Below are 25,790 nucleotides of genomic sequence, written 5' to 3'. Positions count from 1 at the left end.
TTCATTTTCTGGTCTTGAATTGCATTTAATGTCAGAAAATAAACTCTTGATATCAGCTTCATATAAAGAATATTCCTCCATATGATCTCCGTTGAATGAATGAGAAGTCCTTCTCCATTGATTTCGGATAACAAGTAAGGAAAGTAAACCTTTTGCTTTTAATCTCCAAAATATCACCAAGTCAAAAAAAAAAAATTTCTCATGGAAACTGAATCCTCCTCTTTAATATAGATCACAAACATTTTATATTTGAACTCTTGATGAAGTCCCTGTCAACTTTCCTGAAAATTTGCTTGTAAACTCATTTGAGTTTCATGTTTGAACCATAGATTAATTGAGATTAAATAATTAAAATATAAGCATATAATATCATAACATATATAGACTAATGTGCATGTAAGTTTTCAGCTCAAATAAATATCATATAGTCATATAAATCAATCGGATAATAACTTTGCACAACAATTTCGGACAGATATTTGGGCAGAGATTTTGAGTAAGAAAAAGTCAAAATTTCTTAATCATGTCTTCATAAAAAATGTTTATTATGATGTAAATAATGTCTCTACCAAATTTCAGCTTAATCGGAATTCATTTGATATAAAAATTATCAGTGAGTTCACAAGTAGGTTTAAACCATACCAATAAAAACCACTTTCAAATTCAATCTTAAATTTATCATATAGTGCATGTAATCAAATAGCACAATAATATTGGATCATCAAAATTAAAAAGTAGGACCTTTGGTCCAACATCATTTACTAAAATCCTTATCACTTCTGGACCAATAAAGGGCAAGCCCCACACCCCAAATCCCCATAAATAATCCCCCTAACCCAAGGATCCAGGGGAGTGCCGGCTATTAACCTGTTCATCTTTTAGGCCGTTGAATCCTCATATTCATATCTGACGGTTCTGATTTAACTTAATAAAATTTCAATATTTTAAATAAATTATTGTTTTATCTCTCACTTCTCTCTCCAACAGAGATGGAATCTTGTCCTGGTAGAAGATGAAAAGGGCTGTTGAATTAGAGATTGAGGAAGAATACCAACTTCAACTTATAAACCCAGGATTTTGAATCAAAACCGTTTGATTTTTGAGGAGAGAAGCCGTCGTCACATAAGCTTTGTGCCGGTTCGACAAGGAAGATGACGAGAAGTTCGATTACAAATGATTGAAACTACCAAAACTGTAATGACCGAGAGCTGGGATGATTGAAGCTACCAAAAGTGTTAGAGACAGATTGCACAAGCCATGGCCAACAATCAGGAAGTGGCGCCCTGCTTGTTGAGTATAAGGAGTACTCCAGAAAGTACAAATTACAAACAGGAAATAAACCTAACTTAACGAGAGAGAAAATTCATCTTTTTTTTTTATTAAGTTAAATCAGAATCATCAGATATGAATCTGAAGATCCAACAACCTAAAAGATGAATAGGTTATTTGTCGGTGCATTATTGCACCGGCACTCCCCCGGATCCCCCTCCCATTAGGAATACACCTCAGGATCCCAGTGTCCTAGGCGGGTTGTCCCATCAGTGGATCAACCCATGATTCCGAGTAATATGTTCTGCATAAACCTAGTGATCAAATATGCGCGCATGATGCTCTATACACATGTATGGAGCATGACTCCCAAAACTAGGTCTCATAAATTTGACTGGAATAAGCATTAATTAAGAACATGCATGTAGTACATTAATGATTCAAAAACTAATGATTATGCACTGCATAAATTCAACATTCAAGTACCCCACATCTCTGGGTGGCGGGGACCTGCTGTATTTTTATTACAGCAGGTCCCGCTATAATATATTTTTATGTTAACAAAAATTTTTATTTTTATTTTTAAAAATAATAAATGTGTAGTATTCTTCCTAACGAATCCAATGGTATATTTTTTGTTCGAAACAAAAATCATATTAAACATGAAAAATATATGACAATTTTAGACCGTCGGATATAAACACAAAACATTCGATGTCTCGATCACGATGACTTTGATTTTTGTTTCGAACAAAAAATATGTCGTGGGGTTCGTTAGACCAAATACTACACATTTACGATTTTTAAAAATTTTAAAAAAAATTCATTGTGCCCCAAAAGAGCTACAGTGGGGTCTGCTGTAATTTTTATTACAGCAGACCCCCGGCACCCCACATCTCTAGCCAAAACTTTATTCATAAATCACAATAAAGCTGATTGATATATGTCACGTACACTCTTACATGGATTTTACTTGACAAGTCAATAAAGAACTTGTGTCTTTATGTTTATAAATCTTGTTCTGTGCATATATATACATATATATATATACACACATATATTTTTCAGAGAGACAGGACCACTTTAAGATTCCTTATGAGTGTCCACCAGCTTTAGCTATATTATATATAGATTGATTGATTTATAATAGGTTTGTTAAAGGTGATTAAAAGGAAAGTTTCAGGCCAATCTAAATGGTGTAGTTTATTAGTTGGAGTACTAAGAACAAAATTGCACAGTTTAATGATGCATTCACAGTAAAATTTGGTTCTTATGTACATATTATCCATAGATTCATTGGCAGACATTGTTTTGCCAACTTCTTCATACAGAGATGGTAGGGAGAGCACTTGCACCAGTGTATTTTTAATGGGCCAACATGCTTTTTTGCTTGTCCAAAATTTCTATCTCCAATGGTTTAGTTTTGCTGTGCCCATTTTGGTGGCCCAAGAAGCAGGGCTTGCTCACATATTGGCTTCATTTGGGACTCACCTCAACTATCACTCTCACAACTACATTAACAATCAAACTAGCAAATTTATTTCATTGTATCAATACATTTTTTTGGTTTGACCACATCAGCAAAATACATCCCCAATACATTTTGTTGGCCCCAACAAATTTACACAATTGTGGTTGCTCTAAGTATCTGAAAATTTAACGGAATATAAAGAAACTCATTGTACCAATACATTTTGTTGGTTCAACCACATCAACAAAATACATCCCCAATACATTTTTTTGGCCCCAACAAATTTACACAATTATGATTGCTATAAGTATTTGACAATTTAACGGAATGTAAAGAAACACAATTTATTAAAACAATATAAAATAAAGGTTCGGTTTTTGTATATGGAAAATATGTGTTATAATTTGAAGAAATTGGTAAGACCGAGAAGAAGGAGGTGAGAAAAATGTTTTTGCCCAAACCATTTGAGATATTATCCATACTTTAAGCCCAAGGCTTCGTGTGTCTTTATCCTTCTAAAAGACGACTCCAGTGCTATTATGTTGGACATGTCTATAAACCATATTGTTTGACCTCACCTAGGTACGTGGAACTTTAATGCTAGAAAAATGGATTCAAATGTCTAACTATGAAAATGCTAAAAAAAAGGGATGAATCGAGATATAGCTTTTACAAAACACCAATCAAGAATACTAAAACAAAAACAACGATTGCAACAGATACTGCAATTACTAGAATGACTTACAGTAAAAATAAATATTGCAAGAATATTTACTTGATTTCTCATACAGTGATTTTTGTTTGAATTCAATACAATTCAATCATTATTATTTAATAGCAGGAGGAAATTTTCATTTGGGCTCAACTTAAGAAAAAAAAAAAGAAAAAAAAGAAGCCATAGTGGACATCAGCTACAGTCTTGATATATGGCATATGCATAGAGTTACATATATCTCCCAGTGGGCCTTGCTTGTACTGGGCCCTGTACTGTACTCCATCCATGAATATTAAGCTAGATCAGACACACCGACAGCCCTAGCCAGATATGCTCGCTTGACCTCCAAGACCAGAAACTTCAGAGTCGAAGACAACAGGTCATTATGTGATTCATCTATCCAACTGATACATCATAGTCATCACTGTCATGGTCAACATGTTACAGTGTTGTATAGGAAAGTGAAAGTAGCAGAACTCATTGTTTTTATTTATATGATATTCAACAACCAGTCTTAGCCTCATCTGCATTATCCAAGTATGTATCTTCCCTCATACACACATCGGTTTCCTTAACACCTCCATTCAAGCTCAGATTCAGAGTGGATCAATCATGTTGAGCTTGAGTTTAAAGTCGTGCAATTGAGTAACTGACATAACTTTTGTAAACATTGTATGGGTCAAAAACCGTTGACCCGAAATGCTTGAGCACATGATGGACGGCTCAGCGAAGGCCCGGATTGGATCGGCCCAAATATATGTCCGGACACATACCTGGTCCAAGTCCAAGCTAAGCCCGAGGCCCACAGTTGAAATGGGTACAAGAATAGGCATCTGAGGCCCAAAGCCTATGATGCCAAACAAGTATTAGATTGGGCCACATGCTCCATCACGGCTCAACGAAGAAGCTCATCCGTACGGTCAACACGTGTTGACCACATGATTTGGAACACTACAAATAGAGGAGGACCACCCCTCATTTACTCTCTCAACTACCTGGTAACTCTCTCTCTTTCTCTAAAAGCCATTCATTTCTCTCACTAAAATATCAGTCACCATTTACTGACTTGACCATCAGAGCTTCTTCGATCGACACCACACTAGTGACCTAGCTTCACGGTCGACCCTACCTTTAATCTTACAGGATTGTTATAGGCTTTATCCGACGATTACAAGTTAATTGCAGATTTTAGGATCTACAAACATATCATAATAATTCAAGGAAGCAACAGAACTGAGAAAATGGTTTGCATTGATTCAAAGAAAGAAGGTGTTGGTGCATGAGTATAAAAATAAATAAAATACAAAGTAGAATCTTGACCGCAGTAGACTAAGGAACGGGTGCCTCGCTCTTTGCAGATCTTTTCTTCAGAACTGGTGCACCAGAATTCTCTTAGCTCGACTCCTCTAGATTACAAGAGCCCGACTAAGTAGTGTAGCTAACTCGGACATGCACTCAGTTGCTTAGCTCGAAGCGCCACAAAGAACACCATTTTTCTCCCCCTCTTTCCTCACTCCTTTGCGCCCGTGGGTTGGATCCATATCCAAACCGATCTCATTTACCTATTAGTGTGTTCCCTCTTATTAATTAGTGTTTACTTTCATATTTTTTTCGATGTGGCTATTTAATGTTCTCATTCAAGTTGAGAGGTTACAATAGAAAAGATTAAATATGGTAAGGAATAATATTATTGATTACATTAAATATTTTATTTCTAATTTTAATTTAACATAACGTTAACAGAAGGTTTACAGTTCGAGAAGCTTAACCTTCAACATAGGAGAAAGAGAACAATATATTACAAAAGCATATGACCAACGGTCATCATTGGTTTGAATAAAATAAAAAATACTAACTGTCTAATTTGTCTTCAACGGTCGGAAGAAGAGGAAGAAGACATCGTACTAGTTTAAGTGGGACAACAGTTTGTTGTGGGATATAGAAATGACACCGTATGGAAACTATACTAAACGAGACCGTTTCCTAACACCCCCATCAAGCTTAACATAGGGTTTAGACTGCTGATCTGTTAGAATGAAATTATGATATTCTCCAAGCTGTTAGCAAAGTTGTTATGGAAAGGATCAAGCCAAAGTTGGTATACGTGAGTTGTTATACAGAGGATATGTCATATGTATAAGATAGAGTTCTAGATAGAGTTTAACTCTATCTTGTAAACTACCTCCTCATAGACATGTATATATACCTCGTGTAATTGTAAACTGGACAGTGAATGAAATATACCTTTCATCTCTACTTCTCTTGCGCTATTTACTCTGTTATTATCTTTCCAATATGGCATCGGAGCCTACTGCTCACGCTAACAGTTCCTCCTCTTCCTCTGCACCTACTATCGTAGGAAATCCATCTATTCAAGTTCTGAGTCCAACGAACCAGCTGGTGAATGTTACGCTGGATGAAAACAATTACCTTCTCTGGAAGCAACAAGTGTTTGCAGCTGTAAGAGGTTATGGCCTTGAAGAGTTCATCAAAGGCACAAAAACCGTTCCGTCTCAATTCGTCACCGACGAATCAAAAGAAAATGTTATCAACACTGAGTATGTCTCACATCAACGACAAGATCAACTGCTTGTCTCCTGGCTGCTGTCTTCAATCAGTCAGAGTATATTGCCACAGCTCGTAGGCTGTAATACTGCTCATGAAGTTTGGGACAGTATCGAGCAAGTCTTTGCTTCTCAATCAGCAGCTAAAGTCATGCATTTCAAATTCCAACTTCAAACTCAAAAGAAAGGGAGTATGTCTATGAGGGAGTATATCATCAAAATGAAATCTTTATGTGATGTTCTTGCATCATGTGGTCACTCTATACCAGAAGCTGACCAAATCCTAAGCATACTAGCAGGATTAGGGAGTGAATATGAACCCATAATTGCTGTCATTACCTCTAGAGAGGAACCATTTTCTTTAAAGGCAGCATCATCACTCCTCCTTGCATCTGAAAGTAGAACCTTGCAACAATTGTCTGTTTCTGACGCTCAAATGCAGGTGAATTTAACAGTTCAACCAAAGAAGCCATGGGGTAATTCTGGATCACAGTCCTACCGAGGCAATCAACATAATGCTGGAAGGTCAAATCCAAATCAAAACACTTATGCAGCTAGGGGAAGAGGTAGAGGAAGGTCCACTGGCCGACCCCAATGCCAGCTATGCAGAAGAATTGGACACACTGTCCAAAAGTGCTATCACAGATTTGATGTCAATTTCACTGGTTCTAATATGAATTCGGGTGGCAGCAACATTGATAATGGTCAAGGAAACAAGGTTTCCACTGCAAATCTCTCAGCTTTGACAGCTTCAGCCGAACCTAGTGATGAGAACTACTGGTATCCTGATTCTGGAGCCACTAACCACATCACCAATGATTTGAATAATATGTCCTTTGGATCCGAGTATTGTGGGAATGAAAAGATTCATGTAGGAAATGGCACAGGTTTGAAAATCTCTCATATTGGTCATACTTCATTACCTTCTTTTTGCTCTCGACCCTTACAGCTCAGAAACTTACTTCATGTTCCTCTAATCACCAAAAATCTCATTTCAGTTTCACAATTTTGCAAAGATAACAATGTTTATTTTGAATTTCATCCGTTTGTTTGTTTTGTGAAGGATCAACCAACGCAAACTGTCCTCCTTAAAGGGACTGTCACTGATGGACTGTATAAGTTCGATCTGAGAGAGGGATCTACTGCCGCAGGAAATGCAAAATCTGATTCTCAACAGTCATCTGCTTATTTATCTTCCACAAATAAAGTCTCTTTTAATTCTTCGTGTTATTTGTCTCGTTCAATGTCAGTAGAACTTTGGCATAGGAGGCTTGGCCATCCTGCCTCTCCTGTTTTGTCTATGTGTCTCAATCAATGTAATGTTCCTTATCAAGCAAATAAAATTCCTTTTTTTATGCTCAGCATGTTCTATGGGTAAGAGTCATAAACTTCCATTTTCCCATTCCCATACAACATATCATTCACCTCTAGAATTAGTTGAATCAGATCTATGGGGACCAACTTCACAAACATCTCACAATGGTTTCAAATATTATGTCTCCTTTGTTGATGCATTTTCTCGATATACCTGGATCTATTTTTTAAAATCAAAATCAGATGTATATCAGTCCTTTTTACATTTTCAACGGCAAGCTGAGCGACAATTTAACACAAAGCTTAAAATCCTACAAACTAATTGGGGAGGTGAGTTTCGTTCCCTTGTACCTCTATTGAATTCTAGTGGCATCATTTTTCGTCATTCTTGCCCTCATACATCTGAACAAAATGGCATTGTCGAAAGAAAACACCGCCACATTGTTGAATTAGGTCTCACTCTTCTCGCTCAATCATCTCTTCCTCTTCGGTTTTGGTCAAATGCATTTTCTACTGCAGTATTTCTCATCAACAGATTGCCTACTACAGTTCACCAAGGTAAGTCTCCCTTTGAGGTACTTTTTAATACTAAACCTAATTATTCCTTTCTAAGAGTGTTTGGTTGTCTCTGCTTTCCTCATTTGCGACCTTATAATGATCATAAAATTCAATTCCGTTCCTCCCCTTGCACATTCATCGGGTATAGCCCAAATCACAAAGGCTACAAATGTTTAGATTCTGATGACAGAATTTACATATCACGGCATGTGACATTTCATGAACATCATTTCCCTTTTCATTCTCCCTCCTTACCTGAAACTACAAAATCTAGTTCAGACTCTCTAGCTACACCAAGTTCCATACCTATATATCCCATCTCTCATGCGACCAACACTCATACATCTCCTGTCCCTGCTTTCTCACCATCACCTGCTGTGCTTCCTCCGCCATTAGAAGTCTCAGATACATCACCTCAATCTCATCCTGCTACACTTGATAATTCTATCCCCGCTAGCCCTTCAAATAATGCGCCAAATCCTACTGTTCAATCTAATGTTCATCCTATGATAACCAGGGCAAAGGATGGAATTTTTAAACCAAAGGTGTATGTTGCAGATTTGTCTACATCTGAACCATCTACTGTCCATGAAGCTTTAACGCATGCAGATTGGTCCATTGCCGTGCATAATGAATACAAAGCTCTAATGCGTAATAGAACTTGGTCTCTTGTTCCTTTACCTGCAAACCGGAAAGCAATTGGCTGTAAGTGGATTTTCAAAATCAAGAAACACCCTGATGGAGCCATTGATCGGTACAAAGCACGATTAGTTGCTAAAGGGTTCTCACAAGCAGCTGGTTTTGACTTCACAGAAACATTTAGTCCGGTTATTAAGCCAGCCACTATAAGGACACTCCTCACTCTTGCTTTATCTCAAGCATGGTCCATCTTACAGGTAGATGTCAATAACACTTTTCTAAATGGTATTCTGCAGGAAGAAGTGTATATGCAACAGCCACCCGGCTTTGAGCAACACTTTGGTCATCAGCAGTTGGTTTGCAAATTGCACAAGGCCTTATATGGCTTGAAACAAGCCCCAAGGGCATGGTTTGAAAAGTTGAGTCTATTTCTTCGATCTATTGGGTTTAAATCATCAAGGGCTGATCACTCTTTGTTCATACGGATCACACCAGCATCCAAACTCTTTATTCTTGTGTATGTTGACGATATTATTATCACAGGAAGCAGCACCTCTGAGATTCACCAACTAATCCGGAAACTTGATCATACGTTCTCTCTCAAGGACCTCGGCAAGCTCAATTTTTTCCTTGGTGTTGAAGTTCAATATCTATCTCATGGACTGCACTTATCTCAGCAGAAATATATTATGGACCTCCTCAAAAAGGCAAAGATGGACAAGTCCAATCCACTGCCAACTCCCATGGTTAGTAGCTTGAAACTCTCCTCAAGACAAGGCGATCCAATCTCTAATGTCCAAGAATATCGAAGTATCATAGGTGCTCTCTAGTACATAACTATTACACGGCCAGAAATTGCTTTTAGTGTGAACAAAGTGTGCCAGTTCATGCAGACCCCTCTTGACACACATTGGAAGGCAGTGAAACGAATTTTGAGATATCTTAAGGGCACTCTCACATCTGGTATCACTCTTACAGCCTCCTCTTACCTCAATCTCACTGGATTTTCGGATGCTGATTGGGGAAGTGATGTGGATGACAGGAGATCTACATCTGGGTTTTGTGTGTTTCTTGGTAATAATCTCATCTCTTGGTGCTCCAAGAAGCAACACACAGTGTCAAGATCAAGTACAGAGGCTGAATATCGCAGCCTTGCAAATGCCACCTCAGAAATTTTGTGGCTGCAATCTCTGTTATGTGAACTCCAAGTCTATCAACACAGACCTCCTGTTATTTGGTGCGATAATCTGAGTACAGTGGCCTTATCTGCCAACCCAATTCTCCACTCACGAACAAAACATATTGAACTTGACTTATACTTTGTTAAGGAGAAAGTCTTGGCCAAGCAACTGTCCGTGAATCACGTTCCTTCCCATGAACAAATTGCTGATATTTTTACAAAGCCTTTGTCTGTCTCTTTTTTTCAAAAGCTCAGAGATAAACTCACTGTGCATACTCCTCAGTTTCGTTTGCGGGGTAGCGTTGACAAGGGAGGTTAACACAAGTTGCTCAGAGTGCTTGATTTGCGAGGGAATGTTAGAATGAAATTATGATATTCTCCAAGCTGTTAGCAAAGTTGTTATGGAAAGGATCAAGCCAAAGTTGGTATACGTGAGTTGTCATACAGAGGATATGTCATATGTATAAGATAGAGTTCTAGATAGAGTTTAACTCTATCTTGTAAACTACCTCCTCATAGACATGTATATATACCTCGTGTAATTGTAAACTGGACAGTGAATGAAATATACCTTTCATCTCTACTTCTCTTGTGCTATTTACCCTGTTATTATCTTTCCAATATGATCAAAGATGAAAATAGGGTTTAGTTGATTTTTCATTTTTCACTGCCTCTGATGTTACTGCTGGAGCTGGTACCTCTGCCTAAGCCAGAAGGATTCATGCTGCTGGAACCTCTGCTCCAGTTATGTCAAAGATGGCAATAAGAGGATCAACAACCATTGATACCTTGAGAGCTGCAACCTTAGGTTCAAGATACACATCCATGCTCAATGGAATGCAAGAATCAACCAATCGTGTTTCGAGTGATGTTTGAAGATGCTTGACACTCTGTTTTGATCATTTTGAGTATGTTGGGACTACTAAGTCGTTTTGATGATTTTGAGTATTCCTGTCTTAAGACTCTTTTGGTGGATGAATGTTTAAGTTGACTTATTAATATGGTATGTGTGAAATGCTACTAATATGAATTATATGTCACTAGTTTGATACACTGAGAATTTTTCAGTGACTATTTTGTCACAATTTTGAAAGATATAACCAACTAGTTGGTTGGTCTCTCAGCTCTCAATATCAGGATGTGTCACATGGAAATGAGCAAACAAAACAATTCACCTAAATTCCACTTGTGCAACATCAATTATAAAAATGGTTATTATTTACTTTTTTTGTGACAGGTAAACAATTTGACTGATCGGATTTGCATGAAAACTAACTATGTCCAGTGATCAAATTATTACGTTTGAAACGTGAGTGATTAAGTTGTTACGGACCCATCTATCAGTGACCAAATATATCATATTATCATCTTACAACTTATAATATACTTGGGGAGAGTGGGACTGAGTTGTTGCAGACCCCATCTGTCTTGTGACCAAATGTATCATTTACCTGATATAAATGGGTAAAAGGCCGATAATTCATTGTCATAAAAAAAAGAGATAAGTATGGAATTGGCCCATATACTTTGTTTTTTGGTTAAAAAATGTCTCTGAACTTTGTTTTGGCTCAAATAAGCTCTTCTACTTACAAGAATGATTCATGTTAACTCTTCTGTCAAACATTCGTTAAAAAATGCTGATGTGATCGTTAAATATATATCATGTATTTATTTTATTTTATTTTATTTTATAGTGATTATTGACATGACATACATGTGGCATTGACCAATGAAATGGGGACACATGTCATTTTTATTTTCTGATTAAAAAATCAAATAATTACTAATAATTAAAAAAATCTAAAAAAGGATAATCATCTTCTTCTGTAAAGCACCATCTCCGACGACCATCAGAATCGATTGATTTAGAGCCAGGAAGGTATGAGTCCTACCTTCTAATCTGGTAACTTCTCTTCATCCCTGCTAATGAATCAAAAATGGGAAGAAACCTGATTAAATGAAGTTTTTGGTATCGATTGCAATGAAAATTTTACAATTCTTCAATCAATATTATATTTCACTAAAATCAAAATCAAAAATCAAATGGTTCTTCAATTCCATCTCAACCTCCATCTCCGGTGACCCCAAAATCGAAAACCCTCGAAGACACTACAAAGAAATGCCCAAAACGATAGAATTCTCTCGTAGAAACGGTTTTGATCTGCTTGTTAAGCAAATTCAACTTCAAGGCCTCAACTTTTCATAAAACGACGGAATTCCCTCGCAAATTCAAAGGCGTAGAGCATTGTGAGGGCTTCCATGGAGGAGAGGAGAGAAAGAGTGGGCCCTGAAATGGGGTGACCATCTCGGCAACATAGTGGATGGGGGGGATGAGGAAGAAGAGAGAGGGAGAGAGAACATAGTTAGGTTTTAAAATTTTAATTTAGATTTTATAATTTGATACAATTTTTTGATATTTAATTTAGGTTCTTTTAATTTAATAGGTATTTTGATTTAAGTGACATGTCGTTTACACATCATTTTTTTTTCAAATCAAAGCCACATAAGATATTAGAGTCCACATCAACATTTTTTAATAAGCATTTTTTAACGGATGTTTGACAGAAGGGCTAACATATACCATTTTTACAAGTGTAAGGGATTTTTAGATCCAAAATAAAGTTTAGAGACTTTTTGTGAACCAAAAAGTAAAGTCCATGGGCGAATTTTATACTTATCCTTAAAAAATTCATGATAGTGACACCCACTGTAGAGGGTAAAATCTACAATAAAATGTATCATTGGGCCACCAGCAACCTGTAATCTGGACAGAAGGATCAAGGTAAGATTTAAGCACCGGTGTGGTACCTGTCACAGATACTCCGATGCTCAAGTTAGTACGATAATCGAAGGCTTTCAATGATAAGTAACCATATATTGAAGTAGGCAATAGTAAATGATCTAGAATTTAAGCAAATAATGAGGTTGATGATTGTGTCGAAGAGTCCTTGTCGAGGAGAGCTTGCTGGCAATAGTTCTCGAGAGAGAGAGAGTTCAAGTGAGAGGAGAAAAGATCCTTACATTTGATGAGACTCCTCTATTTATTCTGTGGACTATGGGACACATGTCTTCATCGAGATCGTTCGATCTTGAGGTAGATTGCCATTAGGGGAGGGTCATTTTTTTCCTTCAAAACTACTCTGACGCTACTCTATGACAAGACGCGGGATAGCTTCATGTGTCAGGGATTACTCTATTTGTACCTCTACTTGTTAGAGGGAAAGTTGGGGATATCTTCTTATGTCAGAGATGAGTTGATTTGGTTCATCTCTGTAGCACGTTCCTATCAAATCCACATACGTCAAAGGACCAGAAATCAAAGTGATGGGAGCACTTAACTAATGAGATGATAAAGTCGTAACTAGGTTGTTCGACTTCAACCTCAGCCACGACAATCGTGTCCGAGATCTTCGACAGTCAAAGGCACAAGCCTTCGATTTAAGTTGTCTGGTTTAGGTTCTGGTTTCGGGCCCTTGATGGGCTTTTGGCAGTTGCTAGGCTCGGGCGGTTTTTTGCCCCTACACACACCAGCCTCTAATTAGAACCGAAGCATTTAAATAAAACACGTTCACGCTTTGTTTTTCTACAAGCTAATTTCAAATATCGTAAATGGATTAACAAATGGATATAAGGCGGGAACCTACTCCAAAATCAGTGGATGGGGTCCACAGAAAATGTTATTAAAATCAGAGTAAGAAACGGTATCTGTATTTTTTAAAATAAAATAACAAAAAAGAAAAAAAAAACAAGATCCCTATTCTCTAACCTACGCAAGCCCGCACGTCGGTTTGACAGACACCATTTCCCAACGACAACAACAAACAAAACAGCATCCCCATCTTTTTCTCTTCTCCCTTTGCCTTTTTGTTTCCGAAATGACTGGATTGTGGCGAGAAGATAGAACTGTGTCGTAACGGCATCTCTAAGGAATCTGAGCCTGGTCGATCGAGAACAAGTTTCGTCGTGTTTTGTTTCCCGGGATTTTAATTTTCTTGGTTTCGAATCTGTTTTGAGTCGTCAAGATCTCACTGGTTGAGCTCCTGTCATGGTTTTTCAGGTTTGTGGTTCTTTATTTCAGCCACATTTTGTCCCTCCACGTTATTGTCGCCCAAAACCGAGGGTTCTTGGGTGGATCTGCGGGCGAAATTGTGATTTTCTGTTCAGTATTTTTTAATTTTGTTAATAATGTGGATTTCATGTCGTTAATGCATGGAATTTTCGCTTTTTAAATATTTCGCCCTATTTTTCTTTGGCATTTTAAATTATATACTCTGATGGATATCCAGCTGAGAAGCTGGAGCAAAGTGCAGCGAATTTTCGCCTTTTTTTTGAACAAAAGAAACTGAAATTGTGATTTTTTGGCCTTGGGTTTTTTTTTTTAATTTTTTTATTGATATAGTGGAACATTGGACCCAGCTCAGTTAGGTGATTGAATTATGTTTAGCTGGGTAATGTTTATTTGGTAAAGTGTAGCAGAAGAAAGGAATTTGTGATCTTGCACAAAGACGTGTATCCGAAACATTTTGTGATACTAGCAAGCTTTGGTTACTTTTGCTCTGTTACTTGTGCTAATACCATTGATATTGTGCACTTGTAGGGTAGTGTTCATAGCTAATATCAAGAAAAGAACAATTTGGAGGTTTCTGACTGTGAACATGGAGTTTGAACGGCACAACCCAGAGAACGGAGTATATGAGAGCTCTAATGGCACGTTCGGTTTAGAAGTTATGCAACCACATAGGCATGAAAGAATTGCTGATGGTACGAAATGTTCATCTCCTTTAACACACGCAATTGTCATGATCTTTACTTCAGTATCCTTAGTGTTTTACCTTTTAAGTTTTGGTTAACCTTTAGGTGAAATCCAATCATTGGCTGAGTGGTTAATTTACATGCTCCCTCATTTGGATATTCCGTTGGAAGCCACAGAGGAGGGGTTGAGAGCTAGCTTGATTGATGGCACTGTCTTGTGTAGCATTCTGAATGAGCTGAGTCCTGGTTCAGTTGAAATGGTTGGTCTTTTGTGTTGATTTATCAGTTTATTTGAATGCTGTCATTTTAATTGTACTTCTGTATGAGAAGTTTGGTTTTAAATGCTTCAATTTAATTCTGAGCATATGTTTTTCTTCTCTAGGGAGTTACTTTCGAGGGTGGTGCAGAAAATGTGAAAAGATTTCTGGTGGCTGTGGATGAAATGGGATTGCCCAGGTTTGAGCTCTCAGACCTAGAGCAGGTATCAAATGTTTCCTTTATAAAGCAATTATAGCTTGAATAGTGTTTGAACCCGCTACAGCTACCTAGGCATACATTCTAGTGCATCACCCTACACTATGCCCTGGGCTGCTTTAAGCTTAGATAAGATCTGCATGGATTGTGTTGGTCGTTTCTATTTATCTTTTTCATGTTTTTGTGAGTAATATAGTTCCTTTCTTCTTCTTCTTCTTCTTCTTTTTTTTGTTTTTTCTACTAAGAGAAAGGAAGACTCCTAGAAGGTGTGTTCCTGGCACTTATTTCCACCATCCAAAGTGCTTATCGAGTACAAGATCGAACAGTCATCAGCTATTGTATTCTCATAATGCCAATTTATAAAAATCTTGCAAGCTGGATCAATCGTTTTCAGTTTTGGAGAGTTTTAAACTGAACAACTTCCCTTAGGCCAAACCGAAGTACCATAGTAAATAGAAAAATGTTAGTTTTGGTCACCATTGTCTGGTACTCTGTAAATATTGTTAAATAAAAGGTTGATAATATTGGTTTGATTATTGCGTAGTACAAAAATAGCCCTTATATAGGGGAATAGAGGCAAAGTCAAACCTAGAGACCAAGGAAATTTATAAATCAAGGAAACACCATAAGGACCTAAATCTAACATAAACTAGTAAACTAAATCATAATAATATATTCTAACACCCCTTCTCAAACTCGAAATGGTAGCACAATATTGAGTTTGCAAACATAAATCTTTTACTTCAAGAAGAGAATAACTAATGGTTGTTGATTGAATGCACCAGCAATACAAGAATGTAAGTGTCAATTGAGCTCCAAACAAATCATTGAGTGTACGAAAAAGTCTCTATGGACTGCATATGTAGTAAAACCTTCAAAGTGCGAATCGATACTTAACACCTACGGAAAAAAGAAGACTGCAAATCTTTCAAGAACCATAAGACTCACAAAAAACGATTGGAAAATTAATGGCGGAGGATGCCATTGCTTTGTGAAAGGAGACATAATATGACAGCATACAAGAGCTGCAGAATCACAAACATACTTGCGACAGATCAGCGACTGAGATGAATAAGTAGCAAATTGTTTTGAAACAAAAGGATTGGTCGAGAATCACGGCCACTGGAGTTGATGCACGGCCGAACCAAGGATGGACACACTGCTGGTGATTGCACAGCGGCAGAAGGACTGAGAAAACTAAGGTTTCGACAAAAATTGCTGCAATCCATAATATTAATATCGAAAAGGAGAAAACAATAATATTGATGGTACTGCCAGTCTGCCACCGCCCTCAAAAGGTCACCAAGGTTGATAATATTTGTTTGATATATTGTGTAGTACAAAGATAGCTCTTATATAGGGGAATAGAGTCAAAATTAAACCTAGAGACTAAGGAAATTTATAAAAAGGAAACACCATAAGAACCTAAATCAGCATAAACTAGGAAACTAAATCATAATAATATTTTCTAACAAATACAAATAAAAAACCCAACAGAAACCAAAAAAAAAGTGTTTATATTTAAGTGAGATTCAAAACTTCACCATTGAGACTGAAAAGAACAATTGCTTGGCGTTAGATTGTCACAGCGTTAAACTGCCTGAAGTTGACTTACATGATAACTATTCAGAAATGTGTCCTTTTACTTCTATGTAGCCCTTAATTTTTCCTAACTTACCCAATAAGAAATTTGATTCACTGTGCAGGGACATATGGTGCCAGTTTTCCGATGCCTTAGGGCACTTAGATCATGTTTTAAAAATTATGTTGAGGAAGAGGGCTTCCATAATCATTCAAGAAAAAGATGGAATCTTTCGGGGAGAGAATTTCCCGAGGAGATTACTTGTTCTCAGGGCAATTTATCAACATGTGGTGAATATTATTTCACAAATGGAGAAGTCAGACAAAGGTCTTCAACAGATAACAAATTCCAACACGGCTCCCACGCCTCTTTTGCATCTGGTATGATTTATTAACCTTCTCTAAATGACAAGGAAAGAACTTATATTGTATAAAGTAGGGATATCATTCCCCCATGTCATGCATCATAAATACCATTTTTAAGATGTCTTTACTCTGCCAGTCTTTACTAATTCATAGTGATAGTTTAATAAGTATTCTGTTCTGGGCAGGGTAAGTGCAAAAGACTTGTTAAGTTATTGAATGGACCTCCCTCTTGAATTGACATGATTTAAGCTTTTTACTAAGCCAAGTATTTTTTTTTTCATAATGTCTCATTTGTTGACTGGGCGTAAATTTGTGACTTCCCCAGTGCTCTCCTCTCAGAAACATGATTATGATTGGCTGGGGAGACTGGAGAGGAAAGACCATGGTTCTTGTTTATATATTGTATGTGTGTTGTTGGGGTTCTTTCTTTCAATCAAAGTAGCATGGACTGCACTGCATGCTTCATTCTTGAACCGCCAAAAATTCATAAAAAATTAGAGCCATGGATAATTTTCCACCATGTGTTAACTGATCTTTTTTTGTTTCTACTAATTTCAACCTCTCTTTAGTTTTTTATCTTAACAATCTGGAGAATTTGATTACAGACAATAATTTACTGTATTCATCCTCTGTTTTGTACCCCTTTTATACTAGCATTGAAAATACCGTGGTATTTATCCTACGAGAAAATCGTAAAATTTCACGGTTGAAAGTCCTTTCATTAAATGTGCTAAGTCAGTATTGTCCACCCATTATATGAGGTAAATAGATAGTATTGAGTTTTTTAGTATTGTGTTATTAGCTCTATACAATTTATGTTTTACTATTTATCTTTAATTCTCCGTTATTGGTATTTAAATTTGGTCTTAACATTATTTCAGATGCAAAGATTTTGGAATTGGTGAAATCAAATGCTTTAGATGTAAGCACCCGCTCTTCTACGACTACGAGCTTCTTTGTGTTTGAGCATCAATGTTGCAGTATCAATATTGATTTTCTTTTCTATGTCAACTCACAGTTTGGAGCTTCTGTTATATTTTTTGGCTAATTCTTATGCAGGATGCCTCAACTCAATCATTGTTCAGGGTAATGAATAAGATTTTGGATGAGAGGATTGAACAAAAAAATGAAGATGTCACTCAGGTATGGGAGTGAGAGATGTCTACAGTCAGTCATGCTGCTTATGCTTGCATGAATTCATAGATTTTCATTATCGTTTTTAAATTTTCTATATGGTCCTTTGCAATGTACCTCTAACTAAGGGTTTCTTCTTCTTCTTCTTCTGAACAGAATATGGCAATTATATTGAGAAAGGTTGTGCAAATCATTGAGCAACGAATGTCACTTCAAGCAGAGAACTTAAAAAATGTAATGTGATTTAGGAAAACCCCCTCCCCCTCCACAGTCCCTCTTTCTATAGTTGTACATATTCGTTATATGTTTGCTCATGAATATTTATAATTCTTGCTAATATTAAGTATTCCATTGTTGTGCAGCAAAACAATCTTTATAAGGCTCGTGAGGAGAAGTACCGATTCAAAATAAAAGTACTTGAGACCCTTGCAACAGGGACTACAGAAGAAAATGAGGTAGTTTAACTAATTGTTTGGAGAGGCATGTGTCTGTTCTTTACCAAGTGCATCTAATTGATTTCTATCTCTTTTCTTAATTTACTACAGGTTGCCATAAAACAGCTACAGCGGCTGAAGGTTTAATTCCCAATCTTTGAGTTTCTTATTTCTAATTATTGTTTTTACTGTATACCTTGTCTTAAATTTTCATCTTTTCACATTAGATGTCATTCTGGTTCAAAATATCTCTAAACTTCTGGGTTTAATGTTGACGTGGTTGGCTGCTCAATATGGTGAACTACATAATTTTTATGAAATACAATGCTACTAGATTGAGGGTAAAATATTTTAAGCCCACAGGTCCAATTTAAAAGAAACAATGAATTGATTGAATTGTTTGGTTGTATTACTTGGTCATGTCTGTACTTTGTGGTTTGAGCTTGGCTGTATTTGTGTGCCTGTACTGTAAGCAAGTTATATGTTTGGATGATTAATCAAATGTAGTGAATTGGTAATGAATTATTTTAATATTTGCTAAGGTGGTTTACCTTAAACTGAAAATTGAATCAAGTAAGGGTTAACAGGAGTATGTTGTTTCTTCCTTTAATGATAATGGAAGAAATCTCATTACATAGGACTACTGTGTTAGGTTATGTTTTATTGATTGTGTTCTGTTTGTATATTGCAGATTGAAAAAACCAATATAGAGCAGAAAGAAAAACAAGAGGAGCAGGATTTACTTAGATTAAAGACAGAGAAAAATAATTGCGATATTGAGATATCATCACTCAAAAAAGAGCTAGAAATGGACAAAGCAACACATGAAAGACATTGCTTGCAAGTGGAAGCACAGGCTAAGGGAACTAAAGAAGAGTTGGAGAATAAGCTAAAGGAGCTTGAATGGTTCCTAACAGACTCGAGGGAAAAGGTGAAAGAACTTGAGTCTTTTTCTGAATCTAAATATCGGAGATGGAAAAAGAAAGAGCAGACCTATCAAAGCTTCATTGATCATCAATTTAAAGCATTGCAGGTTTGTTCCCCTTTCCACGTTCTAAAACTCAGAATGCATTGATGCTTAGGCTTATGGCATTGTGTTTAATATATGATGGTTCTTTTAGGAATTGAGGGCAGCTTCCGAATCTACAAAACATGAAGTCTTGAAGGCGAAAAGGACTTATGCAGAGGACTTTAATTATTTTGGTAGGATTGGGGGCTGATCTTCATAGTTGGTTTCGTGTAATTTAAAATCAAAATATGTATCTTTGACGGACGGGTTGTGTAAACTAATTATCTATACCTTTTATTACGTGAATAGGATTAAAACTTAAGGCATTAGCAGATGCTGCTGAAAATTTTCATGCAGTTCTCGCAGAAAACAGAAAATTGTACAATGAGGTCCAAGATTTGAAAGGTATGTAACTCAGAGTAATATTGTTCTGTTTGGATGAATTTGTTGGTTGTTGGCTTATGGATTTTTCTTCACTTTGGATAGGAAATATTAGAGTATATTGCCGGATAAGACCATTCCTTCGGGGTCAGAATAAAAAGCAGACAACAATAGAATACAGGGGTGAAAATGGTGAATTGGTTGTCGCCAATCCCTCCAAGCAAGTGAAAGATAGCCATAGAGTTTTCAAGTTCAACAAAGTGTTTGGTCCAGAATCAACTCAAGGTTATTGTTTCTAACCTTGTCAAACTAATTGCATGTTCTCTTCTTTTTTTCTTATCCAAATTCTGTTTCTTAAACACTTTTATCCCCTATATTTGCAGAGGAGGTGTTTTTAGACACTCAACCATTAATTCGCTCTGTGCTTGATGGGTACAATGTTTGCATATTTGCGTATGGTCAAACTGGCTCAGGGAAGACTTATACAATGGTATCAACTTATGTTTGCTCTTTTTTGCTTTAAATACACAAACTATTATAGGTAGGAAAATTTTCAATTAACTCCTTTGTCGTGTGTGTTTGTTTTTCTTTTTTACAATTTTTTCACAGAGTGGACCAAACATGTCATTGAAAGAAAAATGGGGTGTTAACTATCGAGCACTACATGATCTCTTCCTTATCTCTGAAAGCCGACAAAGTTCTATCTTATATGAAGTTGGTGTACAGATGGTAGAGATTTACAATGAACAAGTGCGAGATCTGCTCTCAAGTGATGGTCCTCAAAAGAGATATCCTTCGTTGCTTTGTGGCTTGACTTGACCTAGAATGATGCTCGTCCTTTGTTATCTTTTTTTCATTTTCTCTTCTTTTATGAAATGATTGATTCAAGTAATGCTATGACAATGTGCCACTTTACATTTTTTTTTTCCTTTAACTTGCACACACTTGGGATTTGGAATTCAACTCAACCAAATGGGTTAGCTGTCCCCGATGCAAGCATGCACCCTGTTAAATCTACAAATGATGTGTTGGAATTGATGAACATTGGGTTGATGAATCGGGCTGTTGGAGCAACTGCTCTAAATGAAAGAAGTAGTAGATCTCACAGGTCTCATTTTGAGTACTCATTTTGACTGTCACTTGTTTTTCCCAGTTTGTTAGTCTTCATTCTGTTATATTGTGTTTTGCAGTGTTCTTACTGTTCATGTTCGTGGCTCGGACTTAAAGAATGGTTCAGTGTTGCGAGGTTGTCTAAATTTGGTAGATCTTGCTGGCAGTGAAAGAGTGGATAGGTCTGAAGCAACTGGAGATAGGTTGCGAGAGGCACAGCATATTAATAAATCACTATCAGCTCTTGGAGATGTCATATTTGCTCTTGCACAAAAGAGTGCACACGTGCCTTACAGAAATAGCAAATTGACCCAACTACTGCAGAGTTCATTAGGTATTACTTTGTGTATTTTAAATTTTGATGGCATTGTCACTTGCATTCTATGATGTATTGTAAAAGCTCAAAGTTGATCATATTAGTTCTATTATGAAGGAGATTATTTACTCCTTTTTAGTTTATGAATTGATGTGAGGAGTTTTCTTCTCTCTTTTTTTCATGTTGATAGGTGGTCAAGCAAAGACCCTTATGTTTCTGCAGCTAAACCCCGATATCGATTCTTATTCAGAGACAATAAGTACTTTAAAATTTGCCGAGAGGGTTTCTGGTGTTGAGTTAGGCGCGGCTCGAAGCAACAAAGAAGGAAGAGAAATTAAAGAACTTATGGAGCAGGTTGTAGGATTTCTAATATCTGGTGTGGTTTCTAGATCCAAATATGCCCCTATGTGGATGTCTACATAGTTCAATTGTCCAGTAAGCTTAATGAAAATTCTTAATATGTTTGGCTGCGTATTGTGCATGCATCAACAGAAACAAATTCTTACCTCGTATTTTCATTTGTGTGCCTATTTGCAAAAAAAGTCTCCATTTCATTAATGGGTAAAATTTGAATGTGAACATTATTATGCCTTTTTTACTCTCTTACTTCAGTCCACTTCAACAAACTTGGTCTACATGACGAAAAATACCTATAAGAGTTACTTTCTTGGTTGATGCCATTTTCTATTCAATCCATTTGAGTCTCGGAAATAAGATGTGGTAAATTGTTAGAGGCAAAATAGCGACCACTAATTAACCTTGAGTTTTTGTTTTGACATTGAAAACTTCATTCCGGTTTCGATTTATTATTTCTAACTCCTAGTTGATATAGCAGGTTGCATTCCTCAAAGACACAGTTTCAAGGAAGGACGAAGAGATCGATCGGCTGCTGCTGCTGCCTAAGGCTAATGGCAATGGTGTTAAGCATAGTATGAATTCACTTAGGTATGGATCTTCCTCACCAAGAAGGCAGTCTGTAGGAACTCCTGGACAAACCCGACGATTGGGAGGTAAAGGCTTGGGGCCCAGTGAGAAAGCAGCTTCCTATATGGACAACTGCTCAGAGTATAGTGATAAGCATTCTGAGGCTAATTCTCAGCAGCCGATGAATGGCTTTAAACATCAAAAGGAATCTCTTTCCCATTCGAAGTCTATGGATGACTTTAGAGCTCCGGAAGTTTTACTTCGGTCAAAGGTTGTAGAAGGAGATGTAGGTCAGACTTCCACTGAAGACATTGAACTCCTTGGCTTTGGGGATGCAGATTCTGATGAGAGATTGAGTGACATATCAGACGGTGGTCTTTCAATGGGGACTGAAACTGATGGTTCAATAAGCAGTGTGGTGGAGTTCATTCTTTTCCCGGAGACTGCAAAGCCAGCTGAGAAAGCTGAAAACACAGAGAAGTGAGTGCCCTTTGAGTTTCTTAAGGTTTTATTCTCTGCTCAAACTTAATAAATGGTTTGAGCCATTAGTCACATAGTGTTCTGACATGTGCTCCAATGCTTGTTCAAGCATAAATTTGTGTCACCTGCTGCATATGCAGCAGAGATTTCTGACAATGGCCCTAGTAACAAACTTTGCCCTTACGAGACAACAATTCTTCCTTTTTTGAAGATCTTTACCGGTGATCGTATTTCATATCTTTCAAGTTCAGGATATTAGCCAAAAAATCTATGCATCTGTAACTGTGTTTTGCGTGTGCATTTGTGTGAATGCATATCATACAATTTGCTTTGGAGAGACTTTTTTCTTAACCAGCAAAAGTGTTGAAGTGTTCTATGAATTTGTAATTTCACCTTCAATGAAGAAATCCGAGTTTAATTGCATGCCTTTTGCTTTTGCTGATGAGAATTTGTTTCTCTCATTTCTTTATACTGGAATTCATTCGTCTCCTTAAAAATTCCGTAATATTGTGGTTTTTCGACATGTACCTGCTATGCCTAGCCCTGTTATGTTACATACTTTCATAATTCTGGTGCTTTGTTTTACCTGCATGGCACTTACATGCTCAATTTTGAAGATTCTATGTTAGAATTTGGTTGTTGTCATTGAACTACGTTACTTAATAAAAATCTGACACCTTTATATTCTGTTGATTAGATGCAGGCCCCATGATCCTTCGAAACTTCCAAAGCCTCCGCAAAAGGGTGTACAAACACAGCCTTCTCGATTGTCCTCAACAAGGGCCTCTTCATCCAAGGTTCCATCAAGTATGTGAATATAAATATCATTTTATTAATTGACCTACAGCAGTTATATGTTGTCATCATTTTTTAAATTTCTTCAATTCCGTTTCCTCGACATGTATCAGGTTTGAGGAAAACTACACCCAGAAGTTCCTCTCTGACCAAATCTCTCAAAAGATGGCAGTAAATCAAAGGCACTTGGGTTGGTAATAGAATTCTTGGAAGAAGTCTAGTTTTTAGCTCCTAACTACACTATTTTCACCTCTAATCCAGTCTTTACTTCATTTATCTCATCAGAGACCGTTAATAGAAAGGATGATTGGAAAGTTGTTATTTTGTTAATTATGTATGAAAGCAATGTAATTATAACAATATGGTGCTCTAGTTGATGGTACTTTGAAATAGTATTGAATTAGCAGTAGTTCTTCTCCTTTTGGTGATTCTGCCTCTTTAAGACTGGATTTCTCATTGTTCCAAGCAGCCATTCGCGACTGCAGACTCGACTGGTAAAATTGAAACTTGAGTTGCTGACCTAAGTAATTTTTTGTTTTGGTTGTTGATGTTTGTGTTCTGCCTAGTGTTCATATCCCACAATTGGTTAGATATGTTCCAAACAATTCATTCTCAAGGACCCTTAAGTTGTGGTTTTTTTCAAAATTTCATCATTTGACATAATTCAAGCCACCATAATTTATTTCCGCAACAACTTTGGAATGGTCGTCTTTTTCTTGAGAAAAAGGGATTTGTTTCTGAACTTGGAGAATCAACTCAAATATTGTCAACTTGAAAAGACGTGTATCAACTTGTCTGGGTGGTGTAGTTGGTTATCACGCTAGTCTCACACACTAGAGGTCCCCGGTTCGAACCCGGGCTCAGACAATCTTCTTTTTTTTTATATATTAAAATGTTTTCACTTTTTTTTTTTTTTTTTTTCAACTTTAGGTTGATTCCGCCTACCAAGCATGGTAAAGTGGGGGACTGCTTTGGTTAGGGGTGTACACCGGGCCTCTAAACCCGGTTCGACTCGGAACTTATCGACTAGACCCGAAGTCTTTTTTATCAGTCCGGGTCAAACCCGATGTTTTCACTTTTTTTTTTTTTTTTTTTTGTACTTTAGGTTGTTTCCGCCTACCAAGCATGGTAAAGTGGGGGACTGCTTTGGTTAGGGGTGTACACCGGGCCTCTAAACCCGGTTCGACTCGGAACTTATCGACTAGACCCGAAGTCTTTTTTATCAGTCCGGGTCAAACCCGGCCCAATCAATTGTTAATAGAGTCGGGTTTCGGATTTTTTTTTTCAAGATTTTCGCATTATAGCTTTTTTTATGTGCTTCCATCTCACATCTCTCTCACCTGTTGTGACACAAGCAAGTTGAAGGTCAAGTCAGTATTCTTCTCTTTCGCTTATTAGCGAGCTAAGGCTTCTCAGTGCCAAGGCGCCACCTAAAGCAGTCCCCTTCTCTCTCTTTTCTTATCTTCTCCCCCAAATCGTCTCTCTATAGCCACCAAAAACCCTAAGACAGAGATGAATACAGAAGGGTATCATGAGGAGAAAGAAGAAGGCTATCCACAAGAAAACTATCATGGATGACAAAAGGCTTCAGATCACCCATAAGAGAATAGGCATGAATGCTATACCAGGAATTGAGGAAGCCAATATATTCATGGATAATGTGAACACATCAAACTATGAAGTTGCAGGACATTCTTCTTTGTTTTTTTTGGGTATATTACACGCAAAAACAAATTCTATTTCTGTTCCCACATCGACAAAAACATAAGGAGAACTACATTGAAACTAGTTATAAATGCACACATAGAAACCATATAATAAGAATAAGTTTGTAATTGAAAGAAAATTTCAATCGGGTTATTAGGTTAAACCCGGTCCGAACCTAGTAGCCCTTATAACCCGGTGATTTGAAACCCGATAACCCGGATTATTTTAACAGGGTTATCGGGTGGGGTCATAGACCTCTAAAAAATTATGGGAAAATTAAGCATAAGTCTTTCATTGGAAAGTTTTGTTCCAACAAGGACACTCTTAAAAGTCTTATTTCATAAACTTTATGTAATTTGAACTAATATTCCAAGAAAGACAAAAAGTCAAAACATATGGTTTTATTATCTAAAATATCCTTATCTTCATCCTCAAACATGGCACATGCCTCCTGCACATGATTCATCTTAGACCAAAGCTTTCGTTGTCGGAAGCTTCTTCTCCGCCCCTTGTGACTTATTTGAGAGTTCTATGACATTTTTTAGTGATTTTTCATCCGGATTTTTGTTGTGTTCGAACTAGATCTACTCATACTCACCACGAGACTTGTAGATCTT

General features: G+C 37.0%; 1 protein-coding gene and 1 non-coding gene across 2 annotated transcripts; both read left to right on the top strand.

The window, feature by feature from the left end:
* The first annotated feature begins 13,464 nt into the window (after positions 1–13,464).
* Positions 13,465–23,905, top strand: LOC119980453 (kinesin-like protein KIN-14J). Its single transcript, XM_038823151.1, has 22 exons — positions 13,465–13,767; positions 14,308–14,471; positions 14,568–14,722; positions 14,845–14,943; positions 16,643–16,898; positions 17,765–17,805; positions 17,943–18,026; positions 18,174–18,251; positions 18,380–18,472; positions 18,563–18,592; positions 19,143–19,484; positions 19,573–19,654; positions 19,770–19,865; positions 19,947–20,126; positions 20,225–20,331; positions 20,451–20,629; positions 20,785–20,949; positions 21,032–21,285; positions 21,458–21,621; positions 22,103–22,671; positions 23,369–23,478; positions 23,580–23,905. Exons 2-22 carry the CDS (start codon positions 14,366–14,368, stop codon positions 23,639–23,641), a joined length of 3,252 nt encoding a protein of 1,083 aa, XP_038679079.1. The 5' UTR covers positions 13,465–13,767; positions 14,308–14,365; the 3' UTR covers positions 23,642–23,905.
* A 354-nt stretch (positions 23,906–24,259) lies between these two features.
* On the top strand, positions 24,260–24,333 carry TRNAV-CAC. Its single transcript has one exon. It is a non-coding gene; the product is annotated as a tRNA-Val (tRNA).
* Positions 24,334–25,790: the final 1,457 nt, after the last annotated feature.

Source organism: Tripterygium wilfordii, chromosome 16 (assembly GCF_013401445.1).
Source record: "Tripterygium wilfordii isolate XIE 37 chromosome 16, ASM1340144v1, whole genome shotgun sequence".
Classification (NCBI taxonomy): Eukaryota; Viridiplantae; Streptophyta; class Magnoliopsida; order Celastrales; family Celastraceae; genus Tripterygium; species Tripterygium wilfordii.
Note: the sequence above shows the minus strand (reverse complement) of the source record. Positions and strands in the feature narration are given on the sequence as shown.